The sequence below is a fragment of the Marmota monax genome, unplaced genomic scaffold (assembly GCF_021218885.2).
Source record: "Marmota monax isolate L192 unplaced genomic scaffold, Marmota_monax_Labrador192_F-V1.1 WCK01_AAM20220418_F8-fsc00044, whole genome shotgun sequence".
Taxonomy (NCBI): Eukaryota; Metazoa; Chordata; class Mammalia; order Rodentia; family Sciuridae; genus Marmota; species Marmota monax.
In genome coordinates, this window is record NW_026695198.1 from 2,469,825 (window position 1) to 2,495,951 (window position 26,127).

Consider the following 26,127-nt stretch of genomic DNA (forward strand, 5'->3'; position numbering starts at 1 on the left):
GGTTACACCCAGTGAAAGTCAGTGTCCATTGGTTATGTCCAGTGAGGTGATATAATTGCAGTTGGGCATGTTCTTTGCACATGTCCATGGAGCTGTGCTCCCTATCAGTTGTAACCAGTCATTCCTAAGCATGCGTATGCTCCTTACAGTTCTTTATCAATTGCAAGCAGACATGACTAAGCAGATCAGTGGCTGCTGTTCCTTATGGCCAGCAACTTAGTGAGTCCCAGCATGTCCCAGCACGTCTGTTGTAGATGCTCCGTACAATCTTTAAATGAGGGGCTGGATTTGTGGCTCAGTGGTAGTGTGCTCGCCTGGCACATGCGAGGAGTTGGGTTCGATCCTCAGCACTACATAAAAATAAATAAATAAAATAAAGGTATTTTGTCCAACTACTACTACTACTACTACACACACACACATGTGTGTGTGTGTGTGTGTGTGTGTGTGTGTATATATATATATATATATATATACATACATACATATATATATATACTTAAAAATAATAATCTGGAAATGAGGTAATAACATAGCCACTGCTTTTGTTGATGTTGCTATAAAGGAAATTTAATAATCTCCCTTTCACCCTTTACCCACTGGATATTCACCACAATAAGTAATCTTCCACACCTTTGTCCATTGGTGTAACCCTATCTATAAACAAAAAAACTTGCTTTTTCCACTTAATCTTAGGAAGATATCCCTCTCATGAGGTGTCCCTCTCCCAGTAGGCATTTAGTATTTACAGTTTTTACCACTCTAGAGCAATGCTGCAGCACATACTCGTGTGTCTAAGTCTCCTTTACTTACTTAGGTTATATTTTAGCTTTTTTTTACTATCAACTATAGCAAACATATGATATATATGTAACAATATATATGTGTGTGTGACTATACATATGTAATTATAGTGTGTAATGAATAATAAATGAGTAAATAAAGCATACACATAAAGCCACCACCAAATTCAAGAAACAAAACCTGACCAGTGTCCGGAAGCCACCCTCCGCCTGTCCCTCCTGGCATTTCTCCCACTCCCCTACCCCACCCTAACAATCTTTGCAATCCTAAGATATTTTTCCATGTAATTCTGTACACTTTTACTACTTTGTATATGCCCTTAAAAATATGTTTAAGTTTGCCTAGTTTTGAACATTATAGAGATGGCATCATGGTTGTACTATCTTCGTGTTTTTGGTTTTTTTTTTAACACCTACCAGCAATGCTTCTGACTGGCTGCACACAAGAGAACCCCAGCTAAGGGGTCTGCTTACTTCTTGGATCTGTTAAGTGTATAAACTTTGTTAAATTCATTCATTTATTGTAGGTAGCTCCTGCTCATTTTCCTCCCATTTTATGCACACTTCTGGCCATAACTGACAATACGTGAGCCCATGTTGTGTATCCCCTAGGGCACAAGTGTGCATACAGAGGGTAAGGGTCTTAAAATAATGCCACACTCTCCTCTCAAAATGGGAATCCAGTTGCTGTGCCTGTTAGCGTTGCAGAGTGTTCCCACGACTCTACTTCCCTTTCATTATTTGGTATATTTAGATGGGGTTATTTTTCTTTGTATTTTTCCCAGACTTTGTATTTTGTTTTTTTGTGTGTTTTGGTTTTTGGTTTTTGTTGCAGCCTGATAGGTTCTTTGTGGTTTAAATTGTAGTTCTTTATCACTATAGAGGCCAAGAACATTTTACTCCATATTGGCCATTTATATTTCCTCTTTGAAGTTCTGTACAGGTCTTTTTTCTCCTTTTTTCTTTTGGGGTATTGAGCTTTTCATATTCAGAATATGAGTCCATCATTCCTTTTATATGGCTTATATAGGGACTTGTCTTTTTGTCCTTTCTATTAGCAGAAGTACTGATTTATCGAATTCATCAATCTTTTCCTTTAAGGTCAGTACTTTTTATACTTGTTTAAGAAATCTTTGCATACCCTGAGGTCATAAATAGTGTTTTTTCTTTGGGAGAGCATTCCCAAAGTATAACTGCTTGGCCAGAGTTATAATATGTCCAGTTATATCAATATAACTGGGCATGTTTTCATGACCCATAGGCAGGGCCTCATAAAGTGTCATGAATGTCTTTAAAATGGCTGGCTAGACATAAAGACGAATGAATTATGTCATTTTCAAGAAAATGGATGAAACTAGAGAGCATTATTTAAGTGAAATAAGCCAGACTCAGAAAGTTAAGGGTTGTATGTTTTCTCTCATATGTACAAGCTAGAGAGGAAGAAGGAAAGGGGGGGGGGAAGGATCTCATGAAAATAGAAGGGAGACCAATTGAGTATAGGAAGGGGACCAGGGGTGAGAGGTAGGGAGGAAAATAAAGGTATGGGGAATTAAATTGACCAAATTATTTTATGTACATGTACAAATGTATTCCACTATTTTTTTTAGAGAGAGAAAGAGAGAATTTTTTTTTAATATTTGTTTTTCAGTTTTCGGCGGACCCAACATCTTTGTTTGTATGTGGTGCTGAGGATCGAACCCGAGCCGCACGCATGCCAGGCGAGCGCGCTACCGCTTGAGCCACATTCCCAGCCCCTATTTTTTTTATTTTCTTTTTAAAAAGAAGAAAGAAATGGCTGCTGGACCCTTACCTGTCTCCACATCTATAAGATATTCTGGAGTCAAAACACTGATCTTGAGGCCTTTGTTAGCTGTTCCTTCTTGAGGAAAGTACATTCCCCCCCAGGAGGTCAGAAGGCTCCTCTCTAGACTCGCAGGTGCTTAGGTGAGGGACCAGCCAATGGTGTGTTCTCAGTAAGTATACCTGGTAGCTGTCACTATCATCATAATACCAGGGGTTTTTTTTTTGGGGGGGGGGGGTTGTTTTGCTTTTTGGCTTTTGTTTTGGTTCTCTATGGTACTAGGGACTGGATTGAGGATTGCTCTATCACCAAGCTCACCCCCATCTCTTTCTTTATTTTTTTGAGACAGGGTGTCACTAATTTGCCCAGACTAATCTCAAACTTGTAATCCTCCTGCTTCACCCTCCCAAATTGCTGGATATACCACTATGCCAGGCGTTCCAGCATTATTACTGAAATACTACTTAGTGTTGTATATCTCAACCTTTTGCAATTCATATGTCATCGTGTAGAAGATTTGTCTTTTTGTCCTTTCTATTAGCAGAAGTACTGATTTAATATGCACTTTAAAAAGCTTTCCTTTTTTAATTGGTGCATATTAATTATGCAGAATACTGGTTTCACTATGGCAAGTAGAAGGTTTAAATAAATTCATATCCATTAGAACAGCCTATTCTGAAAGCTGATCACATCTTTATATAGATATTCATGGAAACTCAAGGTGAAATAATGTCTTATTATTCATATTCTAAACCTGTTCTCATGCAGATGGACAGTAGAGTAATGATTGCCAGAGCCTGGGAGAATGGGAAGTTACTGCTAACGGGTATGACATTTCTTTTGAGAATGATTAAAGTATTCTGGAAATAGGTAGTAGTAATGGTTGCCCAACTTTGTGAATGTAATAAAAACCAATGTTTTGTATACTTTAAAATGATAAATTTTGTGGTATTTAAATTATATTTAAATGATTAAGCTATTGTTTAAAAAATACCATTGGGCTTGGGATATAGTTCAGTGGTAGAGTGCTATCTGAGCATTTGCAAAGCCTTGGGTTTATTCCTTTGAAGTGCCACAAAGAATTTGCCTATTCTGGACATTTCATATAAGTGGAACCATCCAATGTACAACCTTATGCGTCTATTCACATTAGCAGAATATTTTCAACTTTCACTATTTATATAACATTTATATAACATATTTTTATAACTATTTATATAACCTTTTTATTTCTTTCTTTTTTGTATTTTTTATTTGTTTTAATTAGTTACACATGACAGTACAATGACCTTGATATATATGTATTGACCTTTTTATGGATGCATAATATTTCATTATATTGATACATCAGACTTGTTTATCCATTCATTCTTTGATTTACATTTGGGTTATTCCACGTTTCATGAATAATCCTCCTATGAACATCCACATACAAGTCTCTATATGAGTTCTCAGAGCTTTGGGGCAGGCAGAGTTGGATTGTTGGGTCACAGCCAGATTGTGTCCAAAGTTGACCCCATTTCATTGTCCCAGCAGCTAAAGGACATAGGTTAATCTCTGCTAATCTAATCTCATTAGGGCCTCAAGGTTTCAATGGCTCCTACCAACTTGATAATGATCTCTTGAGCTATTTGATCATGTCTACCCTGCATCTCAGTATCTGAGGCAAATGTTTGTTTAGTTCATTCAATCTTTTGTTTCATAAATATAACAAAAAGGAGATATGCTACCTTCTGGAATGCATTCTTTCTTCTTAATTTTATTTAAATTGTATCTGTAGCTAGCATAGGATCTGATAGTAGATGAATTAAATAAACAAGTGAGATTAGGTGTAATAAAATATATAAGAGCTATGAGTTTCTTAAAGGAGAAATCAGGACTCATAAAAAGTTCTCAAACAGAAGCACTGAAGGGTGCTTGCAATGTATAACAGTATTACTGAAGCACCCATGTGTCTTTGCTGTGTAGTACTGACAGGTGGGGCTTGGAGAAGACTGCTGTCCCTCCAGCATAGCCTCCAGACCTAGTGTCTTCACTCCTGCATGCCAGTGGGATGCAGAAGTCACATAAGGCCTGTGCTCAAGACTCTCATGTTCTTGGGAGGACATGAGAAACAAGCACTAGACAAGCAAGAAGATTTCAGATGGCAACTGGTTCCTAGGAAGAGAGAATAAGGTGGGGCTTAGCTATATGTCAGAGAAGACCTCTCTGCTTCTTCTCACCTGTGTCTTCACACAAAAGCTAATGGTTCTTATAGGCATAGTTTCCTCAAGACTGCTTGGCATGTGTTGCTGTATTTGGCACTAATATGACATTTGCAGTGTAAGCCTAGGCAGTGCCAAGAGCCACCTTTTTGCCAGGTGAGCAGACTGCCTTGCCCTAACCTGGGTATGACCTTGCAGTGTAGATATGGGGTGTTGAAGAACTCCCTTCCTATCAATAAGACTCCTCAGAATCTCCATAGTGCTTTCTCAACACAGCAAGTTGACCAACTCCTAAAAGTACTTTTTCTTGTTGGGTATTGGGCCATAGGAAAGAATGGAGTTATAGGAAGTATTACAGTATTTACAGATAACCCACATACATTGACCTAATTTTACTAAGAATGGGAAGTTATTTTTGCAACTAAAAATAGGGTTTGAATCTAAGTTTATTCCGTACCATTAATAGCATTTCAGCTCTAAGGAGGAAATTGTTTCTTAGATAACATTGAGATTACACATTAATAGAGTCTAGGGCTAGTTGGGCACATAGAGCTGTTGTGTCAGAGAATATGCATAGGGTGTAGCCTCATTAGCAGGAAAGGGAGGGAAATAGAGAAGAACAGAGGAAAGCCAATATAAGCAACTAAAGAACACGTCCAAACTTTCAACTTTCTCATCTCAGGATGCCTATGTACTCTTAAAAGTTTATGAGGTCACAAAGAGTTTGGGGGAGCTTTTTTATTTTTTACATTGGATTATATTGGTCATTATTTACCATATTAGAAATCACAACTGAAGATTTTTTCAAATTTGTTAGTTTACCTAAAAGTAAACCCATTTCATGATAATATAAATAACATTTTTAATGAAAAATACAAAATCAATTTGAAGAGTGGCATTGTTTTATGTCTTTGCCAATCTCTTTAATGTCTGATTTGATAGAAGATAATAGATTAGCTGTTGAATTCACTGTTATGAAATTATGCATAATGGGACTCTAGAAAACCCCACTGTACATACATGAGAGAATGAAAATGAAAAAGGAAAAGAAGATCTTAGTAGAAAATAGTTCTGGCCTTACAGGCTACCTGAAAGCCTCTCAGTACCTCCAGCGGCCTTCAGTCCCCACTTGGAGAAGTACTAGTCCGAAGTAATTTACTCTCCGTATGAACTACCCAGATGTACTACCATAATAATTACTACAAAGAAATTAGCAACTACAGACATTTTAAGAAAAAATCAAAAAGTCTGAGGTCTGAGGATAAATATGTCAGGCTATTTCCTTGCTTATTATCTTCCTACTTGCTGTTGTTGATGTCACCATTGTGGTTTAAATTTCCTAGGGCAAATTCCACTCTATCCACACCTAGAGGAAAGTGGCTAGACATTCTTAGATTGCCCTGTGAAGACTTGGGGGTCATTAGATAAAGCAGTATCAGATGGAAAAATGATCCCTAAAATAACTAAGACAATAGGCAAGCCAGCAGATGATATCAGATAATGGTCTAGTATGCTGAGATGGTCACATTCCATATTTACTTTTTTCCAGTGGGCTGGAATTTATGGAAATCATGGCTGCCCTTTCTTTGAGTGGTTGGTTTTCCAAATGACATTTGTCATCTACCAGTCAAGATAAGTAATACTAGGTACTGTAAAGTCATTGGTAGTTAATACTTTGCTGCTCTTAAAAAAAATCTATAAAATTTGCATTAAAATATGTAAATTTTGCATTGTTTCAAGTAGTGGTGAAGCAGGAACCCCATTCTCATTTATTTGAATATGTTTCTAAAATTCTTTTTGTTATTGTCACTGGTCACACTCATTTTTGTGTGCTCCTCTTCAGTCCCCAGCAGGACTCTATTCTTCTTCCCAAGATTAGCCCCATCCTCCTCTGCCTGTCCCAATATAGCAGCTGGAGGGCTGCCTTTCTAGACTGGGAATTCAGGCAGTGGGTGTACTCAGTTGAGATTCTCTGCTCACATGTGGCTTCCCTTAGTTCCATGCACCTTTCTTGTCACAAGGGAAAACCTTGGCTCTCCTTAATTCCAAAAGAAACATCTGTGTGTTGACATCATTTCAGACTCCTGAACTAAGTTTGTGAGGCTTTTTTCAGAGGTGACCGGAAGTTGATCCCCTCCCTTTGTGGCTCCTTTGTGTATTTTCTGCTTAGATTTTGAGAGTTTCCAGAATGTCTTACAAACAACAAAATACAAACAACAAAATGGACTTTTTCATTCTAAGAAAGAATTTAACTTTACTACATATAAATGCATCCTATTTGCGTATTCCTAACCCTTTATAATCTTGGGAGTATTTTTTTTTTCCTCTTGAGACTGGCAGTTACTAAAACAAATCAGAACATATTTTTAAAGGTAGTTTCTATTTTTATTACAAATGCATTGGAAATTTTCAGATTCCATTTTTTTTTTTTTCAGTAAATATTCAAAACCCTCCTCAGCATTAAAAGCCTTTGGTCAGCCAAGCTCATAGATAAGCCTGCAGAGGTACTTATTACAGATGCTTCACTATTTCTAGAACTCCATAGTACTACATTGTCAGAGAAAATCCAGATATGTCATTGCCACCCCTCTCCTTCAGCTGATGCAACTTTACCATTCTTCACCCAAACTGGAGATTTTGAAACCATCTTTCCTCCTCAAGCAGAGACACTGGGCAGTGAGGGGTGTAACAGCATTACAAATTAGAGAGTCCTACAAGAGAGGAAAATAAGACCAAGAGAGATCTCAGGACTTTAACATTACAGATGAAAGGTGTTCTCTTTACACCCCATTCTGTCCTCCTACAGGTCTCAGAGTGAATGTTCACTTGGTGAGGGTGGGAATGTGTCCCCTAAAGGGTGGGAATTTACCCCCTAAACTTGGAGGATGTGAGTCTACAGGATTTCCTTCTGAGTGACCTCATATCTATTTTAGTCCTACATCTCATTGAAACTATGATGACTTTATTAAATTCAAATTGTGTGGTCAGTATCTCCCCCTCATACTTTATCTCTTCTAAGGAGTCTCTTCAAGTGTTTTTTCATAATGAAAATGTGTTCTTAGAAGGGCCTCTTACACTATAATAATGTCTGTAGAAGTAACCTATGTATCAGAGGCTTTGGGAGACTTTCACTGTCTTAAGGAAGATCTCTTATCCCTTCCCTCATCCTGCAGATGCTGCTGGCCGCAGGAGTATGTACCTTATGAGAGCAGTACTTTGCTTCCCTGAGTACTTATACGCAGTTTGTTCTCTTTTATCCAGACTCTGGTCACTGGCTATTAATTACTTTCACCTTGGAAAAGTAATTTTTGAGTTTATCCACCTTTCCCATTAGGAAAGTTTGTCTGTAAGTAATCTCTTCAACAGCCCAAGATTTAATGAGAGTACGTACCTGTTGGCTGACAAATTATGGCAGTAATAAGAGATCCTATTTTTTATGGAATTATGAGTGGTAAATTAGTTCTTTGTTTTTCTTTAGAAGTCCAAATAGTTTGTAGTTTCTTTCTGTATTGACTTAGCCTCTTTTTGAGATAGTTTCATCATTAAGGGTGTGTGTGAGAGAGAAAGAGATAGAAATAAAAAATGAAAGAAATAATTTTGGAGGAATTTGAGGGGAGATTACAATTTCAATCTGACCTTTAAATGTCACCCTTGTTTTCTTCATCCTGCTTTTTCAAAATCCTATTTTCACTCTCACTTCTATTGTGTCCTCTATATGCTCTCTATTATGTTAACTGGCCTGATGTCCTCTTAGAGTTTATTACCTGTATTAGACTTGACAGTGTAAGTCAAATATTAAGTTCTGGCAGTCCTTTAAAAGTAAATTGACTAGCTAGCAAAATAAGACAAGAAAAAGGGAAAAAGAAAAAAAGATATACAGATCAAAAGACACATCTTTTTACAGATGTCATTATGATCTATTTAGAAAGTCCCAAGGAATCCTTAAAAATAAAGTAAGAAAGAAGCACCAAGATGAAGTTGAATATCTTCTTCCGAGCCATTGGCTGCCAGAAACTCATTGAAGTGGACAATGAATGCAAATTTTGTACTTTTTACAAGAAACGTATGGCTATAGAAATTGCTGCTGACACTGGGTGAAGAATGGGAGGGTTACGTGGTCTGAATCAGTAGTGGAAATGACAAACAAGGTTTCCCACGAAGCAGGGTATCTTGACCCAGGGCCATGTTCCCCTACTACTGAGTAGGGGGCATTCCTGTTATAGACCAAGGCAAACTGGAGAGAGGAAGCACAAATCTGTTAGAGGTTACATTGTGGATACCATTCTGAGTGTTCTCAACTTGGTTATTGTAAAACAAGGAGAGAAGGATATTCCTGGACTTAATGAATACTACTATGCTTCATCAACTAGGACGCAAAAGAGCTAGTAGAATCTGCAAACTTCAATCTAAGGAAGATGATACTTGCCAATATGTTGTCAGAAAGCAGGGAAGTTAAAAAACCCAGGACCAAAGCATCAAAGATTCAGCATCTCATCACTCTACATGACTCACAACATAAGTTCCGGAATATTACTCTGAAGAAACTGTTTCTAAGAAGAATAAGGAAGAGGCTGCAGAATATTCCAAACTTTTGGCCAAGAGAATGCAAGAAGCCAAAGAAAAATGCCAGGAACAGATCACCAAGAGACTCAGGCTGTCCTCTCTATGAGCTTCTACTTCTGAATCCAGTCAAAAATATTTTTAAGCATAACAAAAAAGATCAGACATTCAAACTCTATTGAATTTTCATTGATGGAAACACATGTCATAAAAACGGGAAGTGGTGGAAGAAGTCTTTAAGAGATACATGAAAGTAAAGTTTTTTAAATTCAGAGACTGATATGACACTGCAATGATACTAGATGGCCAGCAAAGGTTTCTTTTGGGGGATGAATGACTCAGGAAATATATATATTAATAAATATATATATATATATTACCTTTGCAGAAAGTATAACTTAGGGTAAATAAAATAACTACCACTATTTTTAAAAAGAAGAAGAAAGAAATACCTGAGGTTTTTCATATTCAGAATATATAAAGAACTCTCAAAACTCAATAGTAAATAAAGACATTCACAGAAACAAAGAGTCTGATTAGAAAATAGGAAAAGAACATGAAGATAGAGGATATACATCATGGCAGATTAGCAAGTAAAAAGGTGCTTACCATCACTAGCCTTTAGGAAAAAGTAAATCAAGACCTTGGTGAGATGCCTCTACAGTTCTGTTAAGAATATTAAAGTACAAATATGATAACACCAAACACTAGTGAGAATTCAAAGAAACTGAATCTCTCATATATTGCTGATTGGCTATAAAGTGGTGCGGCCACCTGTATGAAAATATTTAGTGGTTTCTTAAAAGAATTAAATGTACAATTACCCAGTAACCCAGCAGTTACACTTCTGAATATTAATCCAAAGAAATAAAGATTTTATGTTCACACAAAAATTTGTATACAGCAACCTTGGAAGCTGAGGCAGGAGGATTGCAAGTTTCGGCCCAACCTTAGCAGTTTAGGGAGGCTATAGGCAACTTAGTGAGATCCTGTTTCAACATTTAAAAGGAATTTTTTAAAATGGGCTGAAGATGTAGCTTAGTGGGAAAGCATCCCTGAGTTCAATTCCCAGTGTAAAAAAAAAAAATATATATATATATATATATATATATATATGCATGCAATTTGTTCATGGCAGCAGTTTTTAGAATAGCTGAACATGGAAACAACCCAAATGTCCACCAATTGATGACTAGATGAATAAAATGTCCTTTACCCATCCTGTGGAATGTTATTCAGTCATAAAAATGAACAAAGTGGCCAGGCACAGTGGTGCATGCCTGTAAATCCAGTCACTTGGGAACCTGAAACAGGAGGATCACAAGTTCAAGGCCAGCCTGGGAAACTTTCCAGGACCTGGTCTTGAAATAAAAACAAAAAGGATTGGGGATGTAGCTCAGTAATAGAGCACCCTTGGATTTAATACCCAGTACCCTCCCCCACATAAAGGAACAAAGTGTTGATATTTTCTGAGGGATGTACCTCAAAACTATGCCAAAGGAAAGAGGCCATCTCTCTCACAAGTGTGCACAAGCACACACACACACACACACACACACACATACACATTCAAAGCCACATATGGTATGAATCCATTTATAAGAAATGTCCAGAACAGGCAAATTTATTAAGACAGAAAGTAAAGTAATGGTTGTCTGACAGAAAGTAAAGTAATGGTTGTCTGGGGCTAGAAAGAATGACAGTAACTGTTTAATGGATACTAATATTGATGGTTGCACAACTTGTAAGACTACACTAATAACCAGTATAAGTATACTGCACACTTTTTAAATGGGTGGAATTTTTGATATGTGAATTATCTCAAATTTCAAAATTGTATTTGTACTTGTTATATTCCTAAGGTACAATAAAGAACTTGGGACATTCCTCTTGTGTCATACTTCACACAGAAGGGAGTAGTGTTTTTTAAAGTGAACTATCAATTATCTCTAGAGACAGAAAACCAATCAAAATACTTGGCATTTACTTGTCACAGTAAATTTAATTTTTGTGGCACAATAAAATTTACCATTTTAACCATTTGAAGTATATAATTTGGTAAACAAAATTTACCATGTTCACATATTTTTATCTTTCCCTTTAAAATGTACATTGGTTTCTATAAATAGAATTATGGCTTTAGACGCTTTTGGTTTCCAGGTTGGAGGTTAGGGAAGCTTGTGTGAGCTCAGCCTGATTCTGCTCCTTCTTGTGTCTCCTGCTTCCTGAAGCATCCACTTGTCTTTCAGCCTGTGCTTTCTGCCCAAGACTGTCCCCAATGCCTGTGCCATCCTCATCCATGTGTCCTACCTGTTTCCAGATCTTCCTCTCTTTTCTTACTTATCACATGCAACTGACTTTAAGGAGACAGCTGAGAGGGTGAGGGGAAACCATGATCGGCTATGGTGAGAAGTGCAGCTTTTCCCTGTTTGATGGTCAGCAATATTGACCCATTCCACCTTTGCCATCTGGAAGGGAATCTGCCCAGGGAACTGCTGTCAGAGAGCTGTGGCCATTGCAAAGCCTATAAATAGGAGCAGGTGGGGAACCAGATTCTCATCCTGTCTGCTTTGGTTTTCAAACACAGAGGTTAAGAATGACAGAATTCTATCAAATACCTGTAAACATTTTTGTCACAGTTTGAAGTTCCAAATTTTGCTGCATATTCATTATATATTCTATAAATTAAGGAGTATCCCAAGAAATTTATTCTAGCATAATGATGTTACCTTGTTTTTTTTTCTTGTGGTTCTGGGGAGTGAACCCAGGTCCTTTCACATGCTAAGCACACATTCCACCACTAAGCTACACCCCCAGCCTCAAACTATTTTTAATCATATCACAATCATATGGATATTATTTGTATGTCCTTTTTCTCTATTTAAACATTTATTTTAAAAAATTTTTAAATTAAAATGTTTATTAACTTTTTAAAAGACAAATTAAGGTAGTCTGTCCCTATTAGACAGCCTGTTTGCTGTTTAAAAATATTTTAGGTGAGGAGGGTTTGGGGATGGGAAGGATGATTCAATGAGACAGACATTATATACTTGTATGATTGCATTTCCATTGTGACTCTACACCATGTAGAGGACGGAGAAGTTGTGCTCCATTTGTGTACAATGTGTCAAAATGCATTCTACTGTCATATATAATTAATTTGAACAAATTAAAAACTAAAATAATAAAAAAATTTCTAAAAGGGTGCTGGGGATATAGCTTAGTGCTAGAGGACTTGTCTGGCACGTGAACGTGAGGCTCTGGGTTCTATCCCCAGCACTGCAGAAATCAAACCAAAAAATATTTTAAAGGAATGGCTTTTTAAAATATTTTTTTTACTTGATGATAGACCTTTATTTTGTTTATTTATATTTGGTGCTGAGAATAGAACATACCAGGCAAGTGCGCTACCACTGAGCCACAGCCCTAGCCCTAGGAATGGCTTTTATTTATTTATTTATTTTAGTTGTAATTGGACACAATACCTTTATTTTATTTATTTTTATGTGGTGCTGAGGATCGAACCCAACATCTCGTGCATGCTAGACAAGCGCTCTACCACCGAGCCACAGCCCCTAGGAATGGCTTTTTAAAATAATGTTTCTTCTATAATAAAATGAAATCTTATGCAGAAATGAATAGTAAGGGATGAAATGTAGTGAAAAGAACATACACTTTGTGCCAAAGTTTAACTTCTGCACCAAGTTTGTCCTTAGCAGAGGTACATGAATGTTTGAGCTGCCCGAGATGAAGACTCAAGTTCACAAAGCAACAACAGCCACCTGAACCATCTCTACTTTTAAAAAATAGTTAAGAAGCTGATTTTAAGAAATTTTTATTTAACATATACTCTTTCTTATCTAGGAGACTGCATTAAAAATAATAATAATAAGGATCAAATGTCCAAAATTTTAAAAATTAGCCACTTACCTTCTAAATAAGTAAGCAATCAACTCTTCTAAGGCTGTTTGTCATAGAACAGCATTTCTTAAAGCAGATTGCAAGAGATACTATTTGTGATTATACCAAAAAGTGTTTCTTGATTATAAGCTAAAGAATCTTTTGTTTCACAGGACATCACAGGTGTCTTTTTTCAGAGTTTCCCAGGGCCCGCACCCCGGTACTGAGAATTGAACTCAGGGACATTTGACCATGGAGCCACATCCCTAGTCCTATTTTATATTTTATTTAGAGACAGGGTCTCACTGAGTTGCTTAGCGTCTCAGCCTCCCACACCAATTCGTGTCTTCATACATGTACTTTGAATAATAATGTCCATCACATTCCACCATCATTTCTAACCCATGCCCTCTCCCTTCCCCTCTAACCCCTCTGCCCTATAGAGTTCATCTATTCCTCCCATGCTCCCTCTCCTTATCCCTCTATGAATCAGCCTCCTTATATCAAAGAAAACATTCGTCATTTGGTTTTTTGGGATTGGCTAACTTCACTTAGCATTATCTTCTAACTCCATCCATTTACCTGCAAATGCCATGATTTTATTCTCTTTTATTGCTGAGTAAAATTCCATTGTGTATATATGCCACATTTTTTTTTATCCATTCATCTACTAAAGGGCATCTAGGTTGGTTCCACAGTTTAGCTATTGTGAAGTGTGCTGCTATAAACATTGATGTGGCTGGGTCTTTAAAGTATGCTGTTTTTAAGTCCTTTGGGTATAGACTGAGGAGAGGGACAGCTGGGTCAAATGGTGGTCCTTTTTTTTTAGTTGTCGATGGACCTTTATTTATATGTGGTGCTGAGAATCGAACCCTAGGCAAGTGTTCTACCACTGAGCTATAACCCCAGCCCTGGGCCTATAGCATTTTAAAGTTCTGCCAACACCCAGTGGGAACCCATAGCCACACTTCAGGCATCCTCTACACAGCAACCTCACTGAGCAGAGTCTTGCTTTTGTGGAGTGAACGTCACAGGACACTTTTTGAGAAGCTACAAAAATTTAGGGAAATTGATGATGTTTTGGAGTTTCTTGGGTTTTTTGTTGTTTTGTTTTCATTTTGTAATGAAAACAGACGCGTGTATGCTAGGAGTATGCTCTACCATCTACCAATGAAGTATATCCCCAGTCCCTTGTATATATTTTTTTCTATTCTACACAAAGAAGAGAATCTTGCATTCATTTTGTATCATACTTTTTTTGTGTGTGTATGGTATGAGATATTGAAGTTCACACAAGCTAGGCAAATGCTCTAACTTCCACTGAACTACATCTCCCGCCCTTTTTATTTTATTTTGAGACATGATCTTTCTAAGTTGCCTAAACTAACCTCAAACTTTTAATCCTCCTGCCCCAGCCTACCTAACAGCAAAGATTATAGGCTTGCTCCACCGCATTCCATCTAATGACAAATAATTTTAACAGTGTTTTCTTGTCCCAGGACACCAGGGCTCTTCAGTTTGATTGATACCATATGGCCCCCAGCAATACCCCTAAAAGCACCCGGCCATAGTCAGCCCTGTGAAGAGGTAGGTACAACACCAGGGAGCCCTCCATCCTCAGGTTGCTCTGTGCCAGCCACCGAGCCAGGGCTCTCACCATTGCTCCATGACCCCACAGTGGCAACAGGAATCCCTCTGTACCTAGGCCCTTTGTGGTGGTATGTGAATACAAGGTAGGACTAGGATTGGGATTTTCTCTTCTCATTCGGAAGCCCAGTCTATGGCTGCTTTCCCTTCCATGCTATACAATATGCTTCTCAGGTTAATTTATGATGAATTTTTAAACAGCAGTCCTCACACACTGTTATAACAGAGTCTTAGCCTCATTATAAACTAGGCAATATTTTCCCACCCCTTCCAATCACTCATGAAACCAGCACTTAGTTACCAATTTACAGTAGGAATACAATGAAATCTGTAAATATTCCTACAACCATGAGGGTAGCTAGGAATGTCCATTCTTACCCTATCAAATTATTTATGGTAGTAGCTCAAAGGCAGAAAAAATGGGTTAAAAAGTTTCTCCTTCTCTCCTTCCTGGGCCTGTCCAGGAGGCTAGCCTGTGGTTGCTTTGGGTCATAGATGCCTAAGCTGAAAAAGGAAATATGTCTTTGTATAGCTGACTTCAGTGGAGTGCTACATTGATGAACTTGTCCTGTCAGTCCAATAGTAGGTGTCAAAAATGCCCATATATAGATTAACAAGATGTTGAAGAATAGATTTCTAAAATGAAATCTTAAATTGATAATAAATTAAGAAATACAGATGTTCTTATGCTTGGTCCCAAAAGTAAATAATGTAACCCACTTCTTGTATAACCTTCCAGAGAGGGTACACATCTATAAGTAAATATGTATATAAGAAAAAATAGATTGGAATGATGTATTTGAGTGTTTTAATACTTCATTCATGTTCTACCTTTGCCTTCATTTTAAACAGGTCAAAAGTCACTTGCCTCCTCCTTCCTTCTGTTACGTCCTCTCAGTTCATCCCAATCTCGGTCAAATTGATATGATTGAAGGAGACTCCATATCTAAGCTTCACCAGCCTCCAATTCTCCATTGCCTAAGAGATATTCTCCAGGTAACATCTTTGTTTCTAACAAGTTCTTTAGTACTTTTGCCATGGTTGTGTACTTTGGATGATGTTACCAGTCTTTCTCAATGTTTTTCCAGACTGACAATCTGGGTGCCCGCTGCAGTTTCTATGCCAGAGTGATTTATCAAAGACCACAGGTAACATTCTCTCATTCTCCCTGTCTCCCTCTGTCATAAGGATAATCTTTTAGAAATTAATGGAGTGTCAAAATACAAAAGTACATTTAAAATCCAGGTGAACATGATCCAGCTGAAGGGGTAGTACATTCATTCCAGCACAGGTGTGGACTACCAGCTTCTACCATGCTAAGTACTAGGATATTTAAAAAAAAAAACAGGTGTAGCTCTGCCCTTGAAGATTTTAGCCCTATATTATTTGTTAAATTCTGACACGTAGGCAGGTTGAAGAAAGGAAATAGAAGCTGAAATCTCAATTATGTGGTAGAATTGGGAATCTTAAGATTGTGTTCATCCACTCTGGGAACACTTCTGGGACTCTTCTACGGTAGAAGAGTCCTCTTCCCTGTGGTCCCTTTGAGGCCTTGGGAAGTTCTAGGAAGTGGCAATTTAGAGGAGTTTGCTATTGGATCAGCTAGGAGTGGACAAGGTAAAAAGTTGTCCTTGGCAATCTGAATATATGAACTAAGTTCTCCAAGACATCACTCTGGCCTTGGATGGTAAAGGAACCACTCTCAAAGGCTACTCATCTTGTGGGACTCAGAGGTGATCCTATCTGTCAAGCTCTTGTCCACTCATGAGTAATATGCTCCAGTGTGGAAGAGAATGAGAAGAGAATGAGAGGACCCCTATGCACTGCCCCCAGGGTGTGCAAGGGAAGCAGACAGCACCCTGGTGCCATTGCTGCTGCCCCTGCACCTGTGGCCAGGCAGGTTGGAATGCCAGGAAATTGCCTGTGGAAGAAGCTGAAGCCTGGGCAGGTAGCCTGGACTGGGCCAGCCAGGCACCCAACACCACCAAGGACAGAAGTGGCAGAGTGCAGATGTGGCCCCAGGGACAATCTTTTAACAAATCTATACTTGGTTTATAAAGGTTTGACACTCACCACTCTGGCTTTTCTTTTTGTTTTAAAGTATTCCAAAGCAAATGCTGGATCTCATGGCATTTCATGCCTTCACTCCTGATGTGAATCTAGCCAAGAGTGGTGGTGCATGCCCATAATCGCAGCACCTTGGGAGTCTGAGGTAGATGGATCTCAAGTTGAAGGCCAGTCTCAGCAACTTACCAAGACCCCATCTCAAAATTTAGAAATGAAAAGGACTGGGGGTGAGCTCAGTGGTATAGCACCCCCAAGATCAATTTCCAATTCCACAACAATAAAAGTAAAAATAAATCTCTAAGAAACATGTATGCTTTATATATGGCCACAGCTCAGCTGCCTGGTTGGGAGCCTTTCTTTTATACATAAAGTATCTGAAGTTATTTTCTATGGAGTATCTATTTTAAACAATGTTTTTTTCATGTCTCTAATCATCCATAGGTGATAGGCAATGGAAGAGCTATAAGATGACTAAAATAATATATTTCTTAACCTCTAATTAAGTTATCGATGAGTTGCCTATAGAAAAATATCACTAAAATTGTGCTATCATAGTGTGATACTACTTCATCTACTTCAGGAGTGATCATCTACTTCAGGAGTGGGCAGACTGTGCTTATAACAGGCCAGATCATCAATGTTTTAGGTTTCTTGGGTCACATGGTTTCTGTAACAATTAGTCAGCTCAAACTCCCAAACCACTGGGATTACATGTGCGCCCCTGCACCCAGCTAGGGTTAATTCTTGATGTACATTCTGTTGGTTTGCACTGCACATGTGTATACAGACAGGTATGCACCATTATAATATCATTTCAGTACCCCAAAAGTCATCTGTGCTCTATTTATCCCTTCCTCCCCAACCCTTAGCAACCACTAAACTTTTTACTCTTTCCAAAGTTTTGCCTACTCCAGAGTGTTATATAATTAAAATCACAGTGAGTAGCCTTCTTAGACTACTTTTTTTCACTTCATCCTAGGCACTTAAGCTTCTGTCTTTTCATGACTTGATAGCTCATTTCTCATTAATACTGAATAACAGTCCATTGTCTGGAAGTGCCAACATCTATTTATCCATTCAGCTACTGAAGGACATCTTGTTTCTTCCGAGTTTGGGCAATTATAAATAAGACACCTATTTTTAATAAAATTTTAGCAAGAACTTGGTAGTAGCACTGTTTTAAATAATTGGCTAATAGTATCTTTTTATAGAAGATAAAGATAAGAAGATTTCTTGTTACTGACTTTTTTCATACTTCTATAATATAGATAATTTTATACTTAATTAAAAGGTTTGGGTACATTAGTATCTGGAAAGATAGACCTTAGCCCAAATCCCAAGTATTCATAAAGAGTATTTTAAAATCCTTGAAGAATGTCAGAATTCCCACCATTTCTTAACTTTGTAGAAATCTTTACCCTTCCTGATAATATCTACTAATTTTTTAAATTTTGGTTTTGCTAATTGTTTTAAAAATAACCTTTGTAACTCCAGGATCTGATACAGGGTCATGCAGTATGCTCAGGTCATATCTCTTTCATCTTTCTTAGATGGAATACTTATTTATCTTTGCTTATGTTTTGGCTTTTTGTTTTTGTGGTTCTGGGGATTATAACCAGGGGGCTTTGTACATGCAAGCAAGGATTCTACCACTGAGCCACATTGCCAGCCCAACCTTGAGATTTTTCAAAAAATAAAAACCAGTTACTTAGTAGAATGTCCCTTGGTTTAGGTTTATCTGATGCTATCTCTTGAACAGATTAGATTATACATTCTAACATTCTCTACAGAAATACCACATAAAAATACTATGTTCAGGGCTGGGGTTTTGGCTCAGTGATAGAGCGCTTGCCTGGCATGTATGAGGCACTAGGTTTGATCCTTGGCACCACATAAAAATGAAAATAAAGGTATAAAAAAATGTCGTGTCTATTAAAATATATATATATTATGTTCTGCCAGGCACAGTGGCTTATGCCTGTAATCCCAGCAGCTCAGGAGGCTGAGGCAGAAGGATCACAAGTTCAAAGCCAGACTCAGCAATGGCCAGGTGCTATGCAACTCAATGAGACCCTGTCTAAATAAAATACAAAATAGAGCTGGGGATGTGGCTCAGTGGTTGAGGGCCCCTGAATTCAATCCCCAGTACCTCCCCCACAAAAAATACTGTGTTCATATCAAGAGACATATAGTTTATTTGTCCCAGAAAGAATTGTAATGTTTTATCAATTGGTCAAGATGGTGTTTCCATGGTTTTTCACTTTGAAGTTAAAAAATAAATATTTCATGGGGATAAGGAAAGATGGTGGACTAAGATAAACATCATTACCCTAGGTACATGTTATAAAGACATAAATGGTCTGACTCTACTTAGTGTAGTGTTACAGCCAGAGAAATGAAAAATTGTGCTCCACTTGTGTACTGTGAATCAAAATGTATTCTGCTATCATGTAGAACAAATTAGAACAAATTAATTAATTAATTATAAATAAATATTTTACTTATTAATAAGCATTTTGTGGAAAGATACTTTGAGACTATAAATATCTTAATATTATTTCTTGTACATTTATTAGCTGACATTCAGCATTGATTAGGAGCTTTTCATTTTGCTGATTTATTTCTGTAGTCATTTATTTATGTCAGTATAGACTAATGGATTAGTTTTTTATTCAGTAAGTTATAATCTGTTTTGGTTGTTCATTTTGATGCTCAAATTTTACCAGATTTAGGCTGGCTCCTATATCTTTTAGACATGTTTCCATCATTCTTTGAGTCCTCCCTTATTTTTGACACAATATTTCAGAGTCATCTTGACATTTTATGCTTTAGAATCAGCCCTCATTTCAAGGAGCCCTGGTTGATATCAATGGAAAATGGTATTTAGAAGCCAGGGTCTAGGTTCTAGCTACATTTGCTGCTATTGGGATGTTATTGTTTGTAGGTCCTCTCATTGAATAGTGCAAGGAGACATATGTATATATTCATGCACTCATGCACACATGCACACCCACATCCATATCTACTTCTATATTTAGATTTATTTAGAGTTGTGATTTCACACCAACACAACTAACCATAGACCATTACCACAGAATTTACTCCTGTCTTCCCCACTTCTGTATGTATAAATCCCTCTTCAACAGAGAGAAAACTAGCTCCATTGTCCTCAGTATTACTTAATGCAGTTTCCTGTATATAATCAACCTCCCAAACATGCAGACTACCTTCTCCTTCCCAATCCACAGTTCTAGACCACGGAGTTCACCTCTGTTGAGTTCTATTAGCCAACCATGTGTAATTCTCAGCTTCACCTGACAGTCCATGCCAGCAAAATAAGCTGACCCTCAAGCTAGCCATGCCCTCAGGCCCTAGCCCTATTATCTGTCTTTGGTCCATTTGTATCTACTACGTCCTAATCCCTGGCCAATGGGCAGGGGAAGACTGCCAGTTCAATAGAACTTGGAAGGACATTATAACTTTTGCAGATTAGGGGAAAATTTATAATTAAAGTAAAGAAGACAAAAAAATAAGAAAAATAAAAGCTGTTACAGATACAGATATTTATGACACCTACTTTATACCAAGGTCCTGTACAAAAAGTCTGTTGGTGAGTGAGATCTAGTCTTAACCCTCAGGAAACTTGCAGCTACTCTAAGAGAAGAATGTGTATGCTCTAGATAAAAGATAGCATTCTAGGTATACAAACTCAGAACAAGAAAGAATGAACAATAAAATTTACTTGAGTAGGTCAGAAGACAAGTAGAGCACTGCCTGCAAAGTGTGGGTTGTATTCCAACAAAGGAATCCATTAAACAGGTGCACAGTTGGGCACACAGCTATGTTAATGGGGCTAGTGACCCGTGTGCTAAGTCTATAGTATGTTTTTGGGGTTTGGTTTGGTTTGGTTTGGTTGTAAACTGGGGATTGACTCAAAGGGCACTTAATCACTGAGCTACATCCATAATCCTTTTTATTTTATTTTGAGGCAAGATCTCACTAAGTTTCTTGTGCTGACCTCAAATTTGGTTCCTCCTGCCTTGGCCTGCTGAGTCACTGTGATTATAGACATGTGCCATCATGGCCAAACTCCTGTTGGGTATTTTAAAGTATTTTGAAATAATAACTTGTTAGTGATAATGATTATTAAGATTGTTGCTTTTAAAAATTAATTTTGGATATAAGAATAGTTAATAGTCTTTACTTTGAACTTGTAGCTGAAGAGTCTGCTTCTTTTGGCACAAAAGGAGATTTGGCTGTTGGTGACTGACATCACCCTGCAAATGAAGGATGGGAATGACCACCACCTCCCCAAAATCTTGCCAGTTTGTGTGACCCCCTCATGTGTCCTGGGTCCAGAAATCCTAGAAGCACTCTCCACGGCTGCACCTCATAGCATCCTCTTCAGGGATGCTCTCCGAGACCAGGGTGTGCTTGCATCTTCTCCACAGTCTTGACTGGGGTGACTGATCAGTGTCCATATGATGTCTCCTATGGCTTCCAAATGCATCTTGCTCAGCACTGCTGGCACCATCACATAGCCCAAGACAGACATGACCTGTGCCCTGCAGAGGCCCATGTTACCAGTTTAGGCTTTTGCTGAGCCCTGTTCATGGCTATCTGCACAGTACTCCAAGGTTCTAGTGTACCCTTTAGCGATCCCATCAGTCACTTCATGATTGTCTTTAGTGGTGTAGAAGCCATCTGAAGTCATGATTTGGGTGATTACTTTTTAAAACAAACCAAAAACTAGAACATTAGAAATATATATACTTTTTAGTCCCTTTTACCTAGGTGTCAAAACTAAAATCCCGCCTAAACTGTATTTTTTTACATAGTAAACTTAATGTATCACAAAATTTACTCTTTTCAAAATGAAGTTGAATTTAGTATTTGCATGCTTTTCCAGCTTAGCTCACTGGAGGCCACTTCTATATGTATAAAATCTCTCCAAAAGAAAGAAAACTGGCTCCATTTTCCTCAGAAGTATGTAGTACAGCTTCCTGTATATAATCAGCCTCCCAACTATGACCTGGCATTAGGAACAGACCGTCCCCACAATTGCACCCTTATACTTGCATCACTTTGGGAGGATGGAAAGGAGACTATCTTTACTGGCAGGAGAATTCACATTTTTCTTCAACACTTCAATAATCTGAAGTATCTTTGTTGGCAGGTCAGATTGTCTGTGTTGAACGGACTGTCCTGTTGCTTCAAAAACCCTTTTGGTGTATGGCCTCTGGCACTGGCTCCTGTGAGCTGACTGGCCCAGTGATACTGGATGAACTAGACTCCCTCACACCTGTTAATTCCATTTGCAGCGTGCAAGGTGGGCAGCCTTCTCATTGTCTTAAATATTGTATTATTTTGTATTCATTTACTTGTTTGTTTAACAAGTTTTTGTTGAGTGCCTACTTGGAATGTACAAAAAATAAAAAGAGCTTCTTGACTCTCAGACCAAACAAACCTAAGACTGCAGAATTTCAAGTGCTCCATTTTCCAGTAATTAGGCCCTCACCTTGTTGGGGAAGTCAGGAAGCTCCCTAAAGACAAGAGGCTTGAACTGAGATCTGAAGAGTGGGTGGGACAAATTATGTCAGGGGAAGAAGCAAGGAACAGGACTTATGAATAAAGGCAATGGACAGGAGAGACCTGGTAAGCCAGGGATACCGTAGAGCAGGCAGGATAGGCAACTGGATGAAGGAACTAAGAGGATACTAGATGACCCAATCAAAAGTATACTCTGTTCAGGCATGGTGGTACACACCTGGAATCCTAGCAGCTTAGGAGGCTGAGGTAGGAGGATCAAGAGTTCAAAGCCAGCCTCCGCAATCATGTACAATCAGAGAAATGAAAAGTTGTGCTGCAATTGTGTATAATGAATCAAAATGCATTCTGCTGTCATATATACATAGTTAAAATAAATAATTTAAAAAAAAAAACAGCCTCAGCAACTTAGTGAGGCCTTAAGCAACTCAGTGCAACCCTGTCTCCAAATAAAATATAAAAAGGGCTGGGAATCTGGTTCAGTGGTAAAGTACCCCTTGGTTCATTCCCTGACACCAAAAAAAAAGTATGCTCTGTCATCCATAGAGAAAATACATGGTCTAACATCCATTCCTACAGAGCAGATGGAGGGACCAGGATGACAGTTGTGGCAGCAATATAAAAGTAAACCCAGGAATGGGTTTAATTAGGAAAATTGGTAAGTTAAGTGATGAATCGGACCATAGGATAGAGGACATATATAGAGGAAGAGGATTATGCAGCTACATCCAAGCTTTAGGCTTGGATGAGGAAGTAAACGTAGTGCTATAAATTGCCAAAGCAGGACACATGTGTAAGGCAACTTTGAAGGGAACCATCTCATTATGTCTGGAGAGTTTGGGTGATTTCATTACATCTGAGATGTTTCAAAGCTGGTTGGATATATGGGTCTGGAGCTGAAAACAGCATTAAAAATGCTTTCTTTTTTAACTTTTTAAAAATTATTTAATAGTGAAAGTAATACATACTTATTGAAACCAGTGAAAGCTGAACCCAGAAGAAGGTAGCAACCTCCTGGCAGGTACTCCCTGTGCACCACACATGGAGTACATGACTCCTGGCTTTAGAGGGAGAAGTTTTGTTGTGCAGATTGGGTTGGTTTGCTACATATTATTCTGTAACTTGCTTTCCTCACTTAATATTCTAGCCAGAATGTCTGCCCAAGGAAATAGAGATCCAATATAAGAGTTTCACAGTCGCATATTAGTCCCTCATGAAAAAACTGTTCCTCGAATGATGGATAGCCAGAATTTTCCTGTGCTTTTGCAATTACAAACAAGGCGTGATAAACATTCTGGACATCATCCCCTACTGATTGTATACTATTGTCCTACTATCATATACTATTGTATAGTATTGTCCTACTATAAAGGAGGATTTCAGGAATTTATATTTCAAGTATTTTTTGGTACTAGAGCCTGAATCCAGGGGTACTCTACCACTGAGCTATATCCCCAACCCTTTTTATTTTTTATTTTGAGACAGTGTTGCTAAAGCTGGCTTGAACTTGCAATCCTCCTGCCTCAGCCACACTCCAATGGTTCATGTGTTTTTAAACACTTTATTGAGATATAGATTCAATTTATATTTATAATTCATTCATTTAATGTGTTTTTAGCCAGGTACAGTGGCTCATGCCTATAATCCCATCAACCCAGGAGACTGAGGTAGGAGGGTCACAAATCTGAGGCCAACCTCAGCAATATAGCAAGACCTTGTCTCAAAAAATATATCTATTAAGTATTTTAGTGAATTCACATAATTGTGCAACCATTACTACAGTCTTAACTTTGAAACAAAAAGAAACCCTGTACCTATCATCAGTCACTCCCATTCCCCCATCACACCCTGGTCTCAGGAAACCACCAGTCTACATTATGCCCCTCTGAGTTTGCTTGTCCTCAACCTGTCATATAAGTGGAATCATATGATATGTGGTTTTTCTTGATTGGCATCTTTAACTTAGCATAATGTTTGCAAGATTTATCCACAGTGTAACATCAATTTTTTTTTCCTTTTATGGAAGAATAATATTTCATTGTACAGCTATGCCATCAGTTGGTGAACAGTTGGGTTATTTCCACTTTTTTGACTATCATGAATAGAAATGCTATGAATATTCATGGAGAATTTGTTTGAATTTGGCTATGTATCCAAGAATGGGATTGTTAAGTCATGTGGTAGCAAGACCTTGTCTCAAAAAATACTATTAAGTATTTTAGTGTGTTTGCATAATTGTGCAACCATTACTACAGTCTAACTTTCAAACAAAAAGAAACCCTGCACCTTTAACCTTTTTGAAGAGTCTCAGTATGTTTTCCAAAGTGACTGCACTATGAGTTTATGTATTTTTGTTCTTTTATTTATTATTTTTAAGTAGTAGAGATTGAACCCAGGGCCTCAAGCACTGAACTGCTATACCCCCAGCTCTTTTTATTTTATTTTGAGAGAAAGCCTCACTGTATTGCCCAAGCTGGCCTGGGACTTGCTATTCTCCTATCAGCGTCCTGAATAGCTCAGATTAAAGGTATGTGGCCACCACACCCAATGTCTATGCAATTATTGCTAAACTGTTTTCAAGAAAGTATATAAAAAGTCAAATTTCCAAAAGAAACCTTCTAGAAGGCCTGTTTTTCTCTACCCTTACCTGCCACTAGTTTCTGATCCTTTTTATGAACAACAGCAAAAAGGCTGTGATCCCTGTATGTATTGCTTTAAATCATGTGATTTTTATGAGATTGAGCACTTGTTCATGGTCAAAGCCCTGTGGGATTTTTTTTTTCTGTGAATCTCTTTTTAGGTCTAGTGCTTGAACACAACTAGGGTTGTGAAGAGAGGTTGTGAGCACAGTGGAATATAGAGGTTCTATAGACAACTGACTCTACTTTAAGACCTCCATTTTCTCATCTATAAAATAGGGATATGAGAATTAGTCTCAAAGCATTGTTGAGGATTAAATGAGATAATGCATGAAAGGCAAGGAGCACTCAGTCTAGTAGAGAAAATAATAGATAACGCTACCAGGAACCATAAAGGGAGAGAGAGGATGGCTGACTAAAGTCAAGCCAGTAATCAGAGGTGTACTTGAGTTATCAGGATTTCTCAGGCAGTCTGTTCAGGCTGGCTAGGCCGTTCAGAGGGCATATGGTAAATCCACAGAGGTACTAGGTGCCATTGTAAAACCTCCAAGTCCTAGGGGAAAGGCAAGATTGAAAGGGGAGGCCAGGGTGGGATTGGGTTGGTTCTGTCTTATTCTGCTTTCCCTGGTTCATACTGATCAGATTTTTAAATGATGCTGTTCTTCAACCTCATACATCAGTGATGGTACAAAACAGATAATATCAGCAGGAAGAGGTAGGGAAGGCAAGGGGTTTGGGTGGCTCAATAGACTATAGTGGCATCTGGAAGCCCCACCATGAAACTACTTCTTGATGTACAGCTGCTCAGTTCTCCCTATTGAACAGGCTATGGGGGACAGACTGCAAAGTGTACACAACTACAGCTTCATGCCCCTGAGCAAACAGGCTTTTGGAGACAGAGTGTACCATGAAGATGGACACAGACTGGGTCTCATGAGTGGACAGGCTATAAAGACCAA

The 26,127-nt window shown here is 38.1% G+C and overlaps 1 protein-coding gene and 1 pseudogene across 13 annotated transcripts in view; both read left to right on the forward strand.

Moving 5' to 3' along the window:
• Positions 1-26,127, forward strand: part of Spidr (scaffold protein involved in DNA repair) — a 410,995-nt gene that overhangs the window by 369,555 nt on the left and 15,313 nt on the right. For all 13 annotated transcript variants that reach the window (XM_058574001.1, XM_058574003.1, XM_058574004.1 and 10 more), the window contains 5 exons: positions 14,768-14,855; positions 15,768-15,911; positions 16,004-16,063; positions 21,200-21,410; positions 22,159-22,311. In XM_058574001.1, the coding sequence (XP_058429984.1) occupies positions 14,768-14,855; positions 15,768-15,911; positions 16,004-16,063; positions 21,200-21,410; positions 22,159-22,311 (656 nt within the window). The remainder of the gene's footprint in view (positions 1-14,767; positions 14,856-15,767; positions 15,912-16,003; positions 16,064-21,199; positions 21,411-22,158; positions 22,312-26,127) is intronic.
• On the forward strand, positions 3,437-14,761 carry LOC124082070 (small ribosomal subunit protein eS6-like; annotated as a pseudogene).